At 41.0% G+C, this 12,043-nt stretch overlaps 1 protein-coding gene across 1 annotated transcript; it reads right to left on the bottom strand.

The window, feature by feature from the left end:
* Nucleotides 1–1,358: 1,358 nt before the first annotated feature.
* cbx1a (chromobox homolog 1a (HP1 beta homolog Drosophila)) lies at nucleotides 1,359–11,350 on the bottom strand. The gene is made up of 5 exons (XM_049561472.1): nucleotides 11,299–11,350; nucleotides 7,045–7,306; nucleotides 6,547–6,718; nucleotides 6,329–6,423; nucleotides 1,359–4,511 (listed from the first exon to the last, which is right to left on the bottom strand). The coding sequence occupies exons 1-5, from the start codon at nucleotides 11,348–11,350 to the stop codon at nucleotides 4,361–4,363; spliced, it is 732 nt and encodes a 243-aa protein (XP_049417429.1). The 3' UTR covers nucleotides 1,359–4,360.
* Between the last annotated feature and the right edge of the window lie 693 nt (nucleotides 11,351–12,043).

Raw genomic sequence — 12,043 nt, 5'->3', positions numbered from 1 at the left:
GACACATTGGGGACGTTGACAATTTAAGTTGACATAAGCACAAGGCAACAGAGACAAGCTGTGTTGAGGTGCTTTCTTTTGTGTGTTTGACAAGAAGAGAGACCAAGAGAAAGTGAAAGGTGGACTATTGCACAAGATGTTTCTCTAAGTCATTAGCCTTATAACTTGGAATGTTGCTTTGTCACTTTCTGACTTCCATATTTTTGGTTTTGGTTGGTTCAACTTGTGCATCATATGACATCATATGGGATTGGGGATTGTGAAAGATCCTGTAACATGTGACCCCCTGTTGCTGGTAAGTCGTAGTCTGAAAACCACGACTTCAAGACTCCCAATTAGAGATCACGCTTTGTAGTGTTAATAGTGCAGCGATCCTTTAACTGGAGTTAAAATTACAAGGACTAGGAAAACCCCCTCTACACTGCCTATAGTTGTGTGAAAAAGAGGACAAACTGGATGGGATAGTTGGTTCCCAGCTCTGGCCTGTGGAATCAAGTGTTTCTAAAATTAGATTTTCTGTCTAAACAAACGAAATGCTCCATGCAGATATGACAATGCAGCCTGAGCTGCAAGCAGCCTGAGTGAATTCTGGGAACTGTAGGAGGAACTGGCATAGTCAAAGGTTTGCTGTAAATGAAATGGGCCAACATTGGTTTTAGCCATCATACAGCTTGTAGTTACACGTCCCATTGTGTGCCATTCAAACAAGAAAAGGGACTGACTGAAACACAAAAGTACAAACAGTTACGAAAACGAAAACCCTTTATTGTCCAAAACAAACAATTAAAAGTAGATTTGCCATGACAGTGACATTGCAAGGGAAACCAATAAACATGCAACAGGACAACACAAGCTAATCCGCTAAATACAGAGAAACATTTCAGGGACAATATAGAAAAGCTAACTAGCAGACCCAGGTGCAGCTAATTCAATCCCTTCCTGTGAATGGCAAAGTAAAACAGAAGGCAGTCAGGGTGCAGGACACTGTACTCATAACACTGATGTACATGGTGGGAAATAAGAACCCAAGGCCAAAAGTCCTTAAAAACAAGCTTCTTCAACTTGACTGAATACTATATTTAATGGTGTGAAAACAGTCAAATGGAAAGGGGCTGGCTTAGACCCAGCATAGAGATACTAACATACAGTAATAACAGCATTAGCACAGCTATTTTCAAATGCTAGAAACTATTTACAGCGGAACCAACTTTCTCTCTTCAAGGTCAGTTTTCTGATAAATCTCCAGCAGTAAAAGGCCACCCAAAGGAAACAGTTCAGAGATGGGGGACATGAACTAGCTATCCCAGGTCTGCTAACAGAGAAAGCTACTACGCTAGCTTTAATACAGTATACATAGGAAAAAAAAAAAAAAAAAAAAAAAAAGCACAGCCGGGCCACAATCAAAACATAAAACGCTGGGAAACATTAGGTAGCAGAGAAAGAACTCTCATATGAAGCCGTCATGTTAAATCATGCAGAATTCAAGATTTCTATCCTGTTTTGATTATGCAACTATCAAAACGTGTTAAACAGAGCACGGTCTGCAAGCACGAGGAACTGCGAAAAACTCAAGTCTTGAGTGTTGCCCGGCCGGTGCACACTAAAATAATAAAGCCTAGAAAACACATATAGCTGAGTGTGTGTGAAGGTTAAAAACAAAAGTGGAAATGGCGACGATATTGAACATACTCTCAATCATCTCCTCTATTAGCAGTAAAAACCCAGGTGTGTTTGTTACAGAGTGTGTATCTATTGAGTGACAGAGCTGCGGTCTCATCAGGAAACACCTACCAGCCAAAGCAGCAGAACAGTTAAAAAGCCAGTTTAAACATCAGCCAAACGTGCTTGTTGGCTGGTTATGGACCAACATGGCTGGCAGAGTAAATGAATGTACAAACTACAGCTGACAATTCACCAACATATGGCTCTTCAGTTCCCACACTGATAGTTCTCTTATCCAACATCTGTTAATGTGACAGTTCATTTTTGGTTATACTGGGGAGCATTTACAGAGTAACAAGTTAGAGGAGGTGCCTTTACTTTCCAGAGAAATGTGTTTGATGTACACCCATCAAAACATGCAACAGAAGCTCAATATATAGTCAGCAATTCTAATCCAATACACTTTTCTGTCAAATTCTGTGAACATGTCCCCACAGTCGACTAGCTGCCCATTCTGTGCACACTCAGTAAATGGAAAAAAAAAAATCACCAACAAAATGGCTTGGAACGAGCTACACAACAGTGTGGCGGCTGCTCTCCCTCTTTAATGTCCTTGCCTATGAAGCAGAACCACACCATGACAGTAGTGAAAAGTAAATAACATTGGAAACATTACCATCGCCTTTCAAAGGATCTCTGATGTGCAAGGTGTATTTGTTTGGCTGTTGAGTTCAAATATCAACCATCTTTCTCCAGAATCGCTGACTCCACCTTTAAGCATTGGTTACTAATTCTTGCAATTTGGCCTCATTGACAAAAGCTCCACCTTGTAAATAAAGGACACATTAACTCTGGCTTGCTTTTTTTTTTTTTTTTTTTTTTAAATCCCAGAAGCAATGCATTAAAAAAAATAAACTGGACAGCAGCGCTCTGGTAGGTTAACACCAGGTATAAAAGCCAAAGAAAGGCTAAGAGGCTGCAGGATTTCATTCACACTAAGCCACATGCTGATGACACCTTCAACCTGTGCTTGGAAGTGGAAAGATTTTCAGCCTTGTTGTGTAATGTGTTTCCAACTAAATCATCTTTACCTGTCTAATCTACAGGTTAAAGGGCATCTCAGCTTCTTGAAGGGTGCACCTCTTCATCACTCCAGCAGTGTGGGAAATTACAACCTGCCATATGGGGATTTTGCAACTGTGTACACTCTACCAGCCACTTTGGCAGGTATCCAACCAGCCTTCATTCCATTAAAAAGTAATTTGATAAAATTGCTAAAATGACATGAGAAATGTGGGAGTCAAACCGGCCACAGCTGCCAAAGAATGAGTTGTGCACTTACAACTTGTAAGTTACTTACAGAAGTAACTTACATGACTTCTGTAAGTTGTCATTTTGCTTCCAGCCCTGTTGGCAGGAGACTATCTGGCTTCCTACAAGACAAATACTGTCGTAGTGAAATGGTGGCTGAATTTATAGTGCTTACTAGTTCTACGTGACTAGCTGTTGTGCTGACTGTATTCAAGAAAATATCAAGACTAATTTAAAATCATTAGGAGAGTGCAACATCCTCCTATATACAATATATATGGTTACACCACATGAAATATGGCAGCTTGACAGTTCAACATTCACAGAAAAGTCTGCCTTTGAAGCTTGATCAGTTAAGCAAAACGTCTCAACTAAGAGTTAAGTAAAATACAGACTTGTTCATTAGTTTTAATAAAAGAATTAAACAGGAAGTGAGGAACAAGCTGTGGGGTGCAGCATTATCCGTGGCTGGAATGACTGAAAACATTTGGCTGGTTGGCTGCCACATTGGCTGGTAGGACAGGTTCGGACAAAGTCTTTTCAAACAGACTCAAGCCCCTTTCTTGTCAAACTGTCCATGTTGGAGTGAAAAGTACAGTCGTCATTTGGCGTTTGAGAGTTTCAACTGAAGAACGACATTACGTAGAAAATAATGAGAACCCAGGTGGCACAAAGAGAACAGATACTGCAAGAGACGAATGGTTTCTGTCCATTCTTTTACTCCTCCATTAATACCTCGGCTCACTTCGTTCCCTTCCAAAAGAAGTTCCCTCCAATGTATCCTGGCAGAGCAGGAAGGGAAGTTTATGCTCTCCGAGCCGCCTAAATGAGGATCGTGATTGGGAGGAGAGACAAACTTGCCAGCCACAGCCAAATACTCAACTTGCTTCACACATGAACACACATGTTAAAGAGGTAGCTTGACAGCTTGCGTTGCATTCCTGTATTTCCAACACCAGGCACCTGTCACCAAATGTAGGGGACAAACTTTTATAGTCATCTCACTGTATTCAGTTCAATATTTAGCTTTTGACACCAAGGAGGAATACTAGCAGAACATAGACACCAGCTCCCATCAAGTGACATGTTCTTGGTGAGGGAAAACCATTTAGAGAAGAGGGACAAGTGTCAGAATACCTCTTTAAAATGTACATTGTCAGTCGAGATACAGGTGGGAGCATCTTTTGAGGAAAGGACGCGTTTCCTCTCAGGGCAGGAAAACAAACATCTGTCAGCTACATTAGCAGTTGGATTTTCTCCTCTTTCACTGCCAAAGTGGCTGCTAGAATCAATTACCAGTAATTAACAGTTCACCAGCAAATAGTTGATTTCCCGCCCTGCACCTCAACAATTCCTTTCTTTTTCGTCTTTGCACCCCCTGCCTCCTCTAGTCTTTTTTCTCCTCCTCTTTCTTCTCCTCCTCCTCTGTGGGGTAAGAGTGCCAGGTGAGGCGCTCCTCATAGAAAGAGATGACCACCTGGGGACACTTGACGTTGGCCTCCTTGGCTGGGACCAGGTCAGCCTCGTCTGAGTTCTTCCTGTTCATTTAAATCAAGAAAAAAAAAATGGATAAAGGGAGGAGAGGGGAGAACAAAGGGAGGAGCAACATACAAAAGGACAGAAAGAGAAGTAGAGAGAGGGGGGAAAAGGAAAGACAAACAAGGCAGAGGAGGGTAAAGGGAGAAAAAACAAGAGAGAGGAAAGTGTTACACAATTTATTTCCTCCAACAATAAACACAAACTGATGGGTTTTATTATGGCAAAGTCGTTCTCTTCGCCGTTCTTTTTTTTTTTTTTTTTAATGCTAACATAGCTCCTGCTTTCCTACATAGCACGATTAGGTGTTGATGCCAACCGTGTCTCCTGCTTACAAACATTTGGGGTGTAAATTGCTAGTTTCATTACAATGTAATATTTACTGATATCACAAAGTCTGCCACGATATGATTTTGATTCGATGCTAGTCAGGGGCCTGTGATCAGTATCATATGCCCATTTAACAGTGTGTTACAGAAGAAGCCATCAGCCCTCTTCTTTTTTGCTTTTGCTCATAAAAGATAAACTGGTTAAGTGCAGTAAAATTTCCTTTAAATCTCCTCCACTGACACACAAAAAACAGCACATGGGACAAGTTAACCATCAGGGCTTTCTGTCAGAGAGCACTTTCTGGAAGAAATCTTTTCATTTTAACCTAAACTATGATCTTTTTTCCTGAAACTTCAGGGCTATCTGGCTTAAAGGCCTGAAGGCGAACTTCTTCAAACAGCCATAAAACATGAATGAACAACATCACTGAACAGAAGTAATACGGCTCAATAATAACTGTCATTTTTGTTTTGCTGGTCACCCGTTATTGGCTTACGCACTTTTACACTGCATAAATTAACCTAGAGGCTAGCGGAGATATCCTCCTTTCGTAACTTTATCCTTTTGCTGACACACTGTTGGTATAAGTTGCTGCATCTCTTGACAGAACAGCTCGGTTAAACTACAGCCTGAATGCATGTTATTTTAGCCTAACACTGTTGAAAGAGAGCAGCTAATGTTGCCGTAGTGAGAAGTTAGCGGAGTGAGACACCGGGCCAGGCTGGTACATCCTGTTTTATCTCATAGCAGTATTGTTTAAATGCAGTATGTGCTTTTGTCTGTTGACCCACAATGAATGAATATGAATGATTAATACAGACCACTGCCACCTGCTGGTATGGAGTTTTTTTCCTCTCACACCAGAGCAGAATGATTGTGCTAGTTGGCCGTTGGCTGTAGTGTTTGCAGTGTGATCAAGAGCAACTTTTTGGCTGAGACACAAGCAAAATGAGGCAATGCAACAGCTGGCCTTTCATGCCACTAGTTCTGATGTTGGTTTGGTCTGTCTTGGCCTTAAGGAAAAATTTGGACCTTTGAGCCTTGACTGATGGCTAACTATTGCTCTAGGAGCTCTTAAGGTGATTAAATGACTTCACCTATGTTTTGTTATAAGCTTGGGTGATCTTTCACCTGCGTTTGATGTGTTCTGTTCTCATTACAAAATGATCAGCTTCAGCATTTCCTGGCTGATGCTTTCTATGATGAAGCCAAATCTAACCAACCTGTAAGCCCTGTATGAATGGGGGTTTGCTGTACAGAGCTCTGCGTTTGAGCTGCAGCTGAAATTGGGCTTTGAACAAGAGATCTTCTCTAGACTTCTTATTTCCGGGTTAATGAGACTCCCCCTGGTTCCACATTGTGTTCCATCATTTCCATTTTATATTGTTTGTTAAATGTACTGTTGAGCTCTGAAACCAGCTCAAACAAAGAGCAATTCCACCTTAGAGCCATCTTACAGGACCTTTATGAACTGACAGTGAAGACTCACCACTTCATAAGGAACATCAGCTCTCCGCTGGAATCTGTTGCTCCAATAATCCTCTCTGGCTGCAGACCTCTGCCAAAACCTCTGGCCTTCTCACCCTTGAGACAGAAATATGCGATCAAGAAAACACACGAGCAAAGAAGAAATAACAGACAACTCGGAGATAAAGCTGGCTAACTGCAGGAAGTCTTAAGTCTGGAACAAGCTCTATTTTCACTCACCTCCTCCTTCTTCCTCTTGCTCCCTCGCTCCTCAGAGTCTCCTGAGGCCTCACTGACAACTTTTCTCTTGCCCTCCTTCTTTTTCTCCTCCTTCTCTTTGTGTTTCTGCATGTACTCGGCAATAAGGTCGGGGCAGTCCAGGTTGTCTTCTGGTTCCCATGTGTTATCCTCACTGGAAAGATGGGGGCAAAAAGAAATGAATTGTGGATATTTTAGTAAAATCTCAGTCAGTCCTTGTTTGAGGCAGTAAATAGTCCCTCTTATTTCCTTTTCTCTTGTTTTTTTTTTGTTTTTTTTTTTAAATGCCATTCTTAAAATCATCTGCAGGGCTTCGACTTAACCTGAAAAATTGAACTTTTAACTCTGGGTGAGTGATACCATACGCATACTTTATTTTTTACATTATTTGCAATTTTTTAAAACTACAGTCTTTGTCAACTCTAAAACTAATCCTTAAATAAAAAAAGACAAAGAATGTTTTTACAGACTCTTACTCACTCTGAGAACCCCTTCCATTTCAGCAGAAACTCTACTTTGCCCTTGACCACTCGGCGGTCCAAAACCTTCTCTACCACATACTCCTCCTCTTCCTCCTCCTCTGCTGCTGCTGCTGCTGCTGCTGTTGCTGCTGCTGCCGCCGCCTCTGGTGCTGCGGCTGCTGCTGCAGGTGCTGCGGGCGCTGCAGGCTGCTCCTCCTCCTCAGCCTTCTTGCCCTTCTTTCCTGCTATGGCTGCCAGCTTGACGTCTGCTGAGGGTGCCTCTGGTGGAGCAAAGAGGAAACATGCAAAGATAATGCTACAAGGCTTAGAATAACTAATGGACTGATGGGTGAATTACAGTTCTGTTTCAATGGAAAAAGCGTAAGAGTTGATGATGTGGCCAATCCTCAGGACAGTGATGCTGATAGGTTTTTAATGCAGTGAGTCACTGGGACCCACAGGTGGTCATTTGAGCAGGTCCCCAATAACATTTGTATTTTTTTGAGAAACTGTAGTGTTAAACTTGTGTTTGATATTATATGGTTCTGATGTGGCTATGTACATAAATGTACAAAGTATGTGTAGGAGAAATACCTAGAGTATTTGCACTCGTAATAAAGTTTGGGTACCACCCTCCCAATGAGGGAAGCGACTTATCAAATTTGTAACTCCGTAAACCAATTATTAAATCGTCAGCACGCTTATCAATAATGAATCAATCTCAATATTTGGGTTATGAATTCTCTTTACAGTGATTTTAGTTCCTGCTTAAATGAGATATACACAGACAACTACTTGGCGATAAATGAAAATTTATTTAGGCTAAATGTGTAACAAATGAGTAAATGAATGAGGATGATATGAAATAACACAAAATCAACAGTTCTAGTCCATACCCATTGGTAGCTTTGTCACCTTCTACCTATGCCAATCCTCAATGCCTATGTGCAGTTTCACATAGATTGACCACATCAGTGAGTAGAAAAACGTGGGACTGACAGAATGACACACTGACAGTTTCCGTGATTATGTACAGCATACCATACCATGACTTAGTCATACCAAAAATTAGAAGGAAAAACTTGGAAACACTTGGCTACAGGGGGAGCCACTGGTCACATTTTAGCCATTTTTAAGCATTTTTCTGTTGTTATCCACCTTATTTTTCACGGAAACACGGAGGCAAAACAGAACGCAGCCAGCTTCCATTTTTTGTGCGACACTTCCAGTCCAGCACTCTTACCACTGTGTAAACGGGAATCGCCTTGTTGTTTACCTTGCTGAGTTTAGCTATATATATGTATATATCACATTTTTCACGTCACTATATCACCGTTTAGACTAATCTGATGTTTGTAAAGTCTATAAACACAATGACTGAACAAACAGTATTTTCTCTGTGTGTAATTAATAACATGGTTATCATAGATTAGCTGGGCTAACCGTTAGCTGTTAGCCGTTAGCCGTGTCTGTAGTAACTCACTAAACTCACAAAGTGGTCCGTGAAAAAAATATTTTCTCCAGCGGATGTCTTAGTTACAACATGATTGAGCTAACTGGAGTAGTTTCATGTCGTATCCGACAACGGGAGGCTTTTAACGGATGACGATCCTGATGTTAGCTTTGCTGCTAGTGTTAACGTTAGCTGTCCCTGTCAGCTGCAGCCACTGATGCTTTCTAGACATTGTGATTTCCCAAAACTGAATAAATACCACACATAACAACACAAAACTGCTTTGCTAGCTCAATCATGTTATAACAGCTAGATGATTGATGCGTACATGCTGATTCAGGTGCTATCAGAGCCGATCCGCGCATCACCATGGCTTAATGATCAACTCAGTCAATTAAAACAACCCGTCCTGTGTTAGGAGTGTATGTCACTGACAGAAAGAAAGAAAGAAAGAAAGAAAGAAAAGAAAAAAGATAGGAAAGCAGCGTACACCTCACATATTTATTTCTCACAGTTGCGCACACGTTTGGCTGGCATGCAGAAGCACCATCTGTGTGTCTGTGTGTCGAGGGTGCGAGCCGCAGCTTCAGCTGCCCAGGTAGAGAGGCTTAGCCCGGTGTGTTTTTTCGCTGATTTGGTTCTACAGGTTCTCTGCTGGTACACTGGAGACGGGGATCAAGCAGTTTGTCTCACTCGGGACAGATTGTGCTTTTTTGGTTCATAGTTTTTGATTGACGTGCGATTTATTCGCGTTTAGAGGGAATAAATTTCCGTTATAACGGAAACGTGGGCACAGTTATCTATACAAAATACACAGACTAACTAACTAACTGATTGACTAACATAAACAACTGAAAATTGAAAAGAAATTAGCTTGCACCGTTAGCTCCAGTAAGGGAAAGCATGAAGGAAAGCGGCTGACCGGAAGTCACGCACAAAAAAACGGAAGTTTATCACTATTTACTTCCGTGTTTGAAAATAAGGTGGATAGCGCCACCCACTTTCCAATTACAGTTAAATTTCTCCAGTCACCTTGCGACATCCTGTTCTACATATCTACCAAGTTTAGTAAAAATCGATACGGTGGTTAAGCCTAGATAAGAAATTAGCTCTCTAGCGCCCCCATTTTGTTTGATTGGGTCAGTAATGAAGGCCAAATTTCACATGGATTGACCAAGTCAGTCAAGAGAAAAACGTGGAACAGACACACAGACAGACACACCGACAGACATATCCGAATATCCGAATATTTGGGTACAGTCCTACACGTGATAGACACATACTCTTCCTATTGTGGTCAAAATCAGCTCTTAACAATAAATTTAATGATTATTATACCGCATATATCAGCGGAACACAAGTATAAACTATTTCGTATACACACACTAGACTTAGTTGCAATAAAACAGAATGAGACGGCACATATTCATGAAAACAAGTTGATAGATCAATCCAACTATATTTCAACTCTAAATATAATATGGGACTCCTTAAGGGGAACCCTCCTTAACTACCGTCACAAGATGCCAGTATGGCTCCATGTTAGATGAGGGATTAAAAACATGCATTAAAAATATATATAATTTCACTTCCAACAGACATACCAAGTTTGTTTCAGCAGAAACACTTGTTTGGGGGGGTGGGGGTGGGGGTCCCCAGGATGACAAGCAGGGACAGGATGTATTTGGACTTAAAAAGCATTATCTTACGAAGTCGTGTTGCTCCAAGCTGAATTCTTTTAAGATGTTATTGACATCTGGAGCCTTGAAGGATCTCAAGTGAACTTTTTACCTCTTACTGGCATAAGGATGGCTGAAAGGAGTGTTTGACAAGACTGGGGTGATGCTGGGGTTGAGTCCTAAACATTTGACCCTCCGGTGGTCTCTCGTTGTCTACTGTAGTCCAATCTGAAGAGTTTCGAATACTGGTGTCCCTACATATGTTTGAAAATTAAACAAATAATATCCCAAATCTGAAAACTTAAAGCCATATAGACCGTAAATTTATCTATATGCACAGTCAATATACAAAACATTATACAAATTAGGGCTGCAGCTTACAATTATTTTAGTAATCATGTATTCCACTGATTGATTCATCAAGTAATCGGATATTAAATAATTGTGCTTTATTAAAGAACAATAGTAAATATATAAAAGACAAGTCCACTTTAACAGCTAATTGGTTTCCTTTTTAGAATAATCAACATTTCTATTGCTTACACTGCAACAATAATTAGGCTCCCACTGCTACTTACATCATCTGATTAGATTTTTGGGGATATTTTATGCATCACTGTGAGGGGAGTACTGTAAGTGTGTGTGACTATGACAATAAAAACATGAATGGTGCTCAGGCTTCACAGACTGCAACATTTTATGTTATGTGGTTATGTCCCTAAGTCATGCTGAGAAAAATAAACACAGAAAAGCCAAACGCTGTGAAAGCCTCGCCAGCTACCGTACTGACTTGTGTTCTTAAGAGGGAAACTTTGCTGATTTTCAAACAGCGATGTGTTGTGGCAGTGTGGGCGGTGTGTGCAGATGAATGGTGTTTGACTTCCCTTTGTGCTGTCTAGGGCTCCCTGCTCATCATCTGGAGGGGGTCCGGCAGCCGGTGGATGAGCATGGAGCTCCAGCCACTGGCAGCCCGAGGACAGGCTAATGTTAATGTCACCTTTTGTCGAGACAGAATGCTTTCTGTTGACTATTGACGTTCTGCTGCTAAGTAGTAGCCTAGACACAGTAGACGCACTGTACAGGATTTTCATTTTGTTTTAGCTTGAAATGATCCCAAACTTTGGACACTTTGTGCCATTACCTCTGGCCTGTCTCTTCTCTTCGTCCCTCGTTGTTTGCGTTCTCTTCCTCATTTTGCAATCCACGCTATCAAATCAGTTCTTTTATATTTTGAGTATGGATGTATGATTTTAAGGTGTCTTCCTCACATTACATGCTTTTTAGAAAATATATTAATTTAAGAAGAATAAATTCAAAACAGGATTACTGAATATTTGAATATAACCAATGTTTCTAGAGCATCAACAGTATTTTTTACAACAGCAAAATCACTATAAATAATACTTCTGACATCACAATACTGAGTGAAGTGTTGACTACATTTTATCAGTCACTTCCCTCCTGTCCTCTGTCCTGCTCCCTCTCTGCTGATGTCATTCACTGCATGCAAGTAACATCAGCGTTGATAGAGGGAGGATTTTAAGGTAAGTAGCAAACTAAGCTAAACAGACTACATACAGACAGCTGTCATTTTAGCATATTTTTAACAATGTGCCATTAGATGAACTAGCGTGCTGTCCTCGAGCCATGCCCACCTCCATTTATTTTTCACCCCTCTCTCCAGTTCTGCTGTAATAACACTGGCTTTAATATATTTTGCTTCCATCTCTCTGCCCTGCTCTACTCTATTTCAACGTTACTTAGCTCTCTCTCTACTCTACCGGTAGACTACCACATCCACAAAACGCACACAGCAGTGTTTCCCCTAGGATGGAGTTGTAGCAGCAGAGGTGAAGCACACGCATGAAAAATAATTTTCACATGTG

Source organism: Epinephelus fuscoguttatus, linkage group LG19 (assembly GCF_011397635.1).
Source record: "Epinephelus fuscoguttatus linkage group LG19, E.fuscoguttatus.final_Chr_v1".
Classification (NCBI taxonomy): domain Eukaryota; kingdom Metazoa; phylum Chordata; class Actinopteri; order Perciformes; family Serranidae; genus Epinephelus; species Epinephelus fuscoguttatus.
This window is presented reverse-complemented; position numbering and strand designations above follow the sequence as displayed.

What these genes read in the sequence shown, in the direction of transcription:
- cbx1a (XM_049561472.1), bottom strand. Translation starts at nt 11,350, where the DNA reads ATGAGGAAGAGAACGCAAACAACGAGGGACGAAGAGAAGAGACAGGCC. An exon ending in AGAGAAGAGACAGGCCAGAG is followed by an intron (nt 7,307 to 11,298) that starts GTAATGGCACAA and finishes TTGCTCCACCAG; the next exon opens with AGGCACCCTCAGCAGACGTC. An exon ending in AAATGGAAGGGGTTCTCAGA is followed by an intron (nt 6,719 to 7,044) that starts GTGAGTAAGAGT and finishes CCATCTTTCCAG; the next exon opens with TGAGGATAACACATGGGAAC.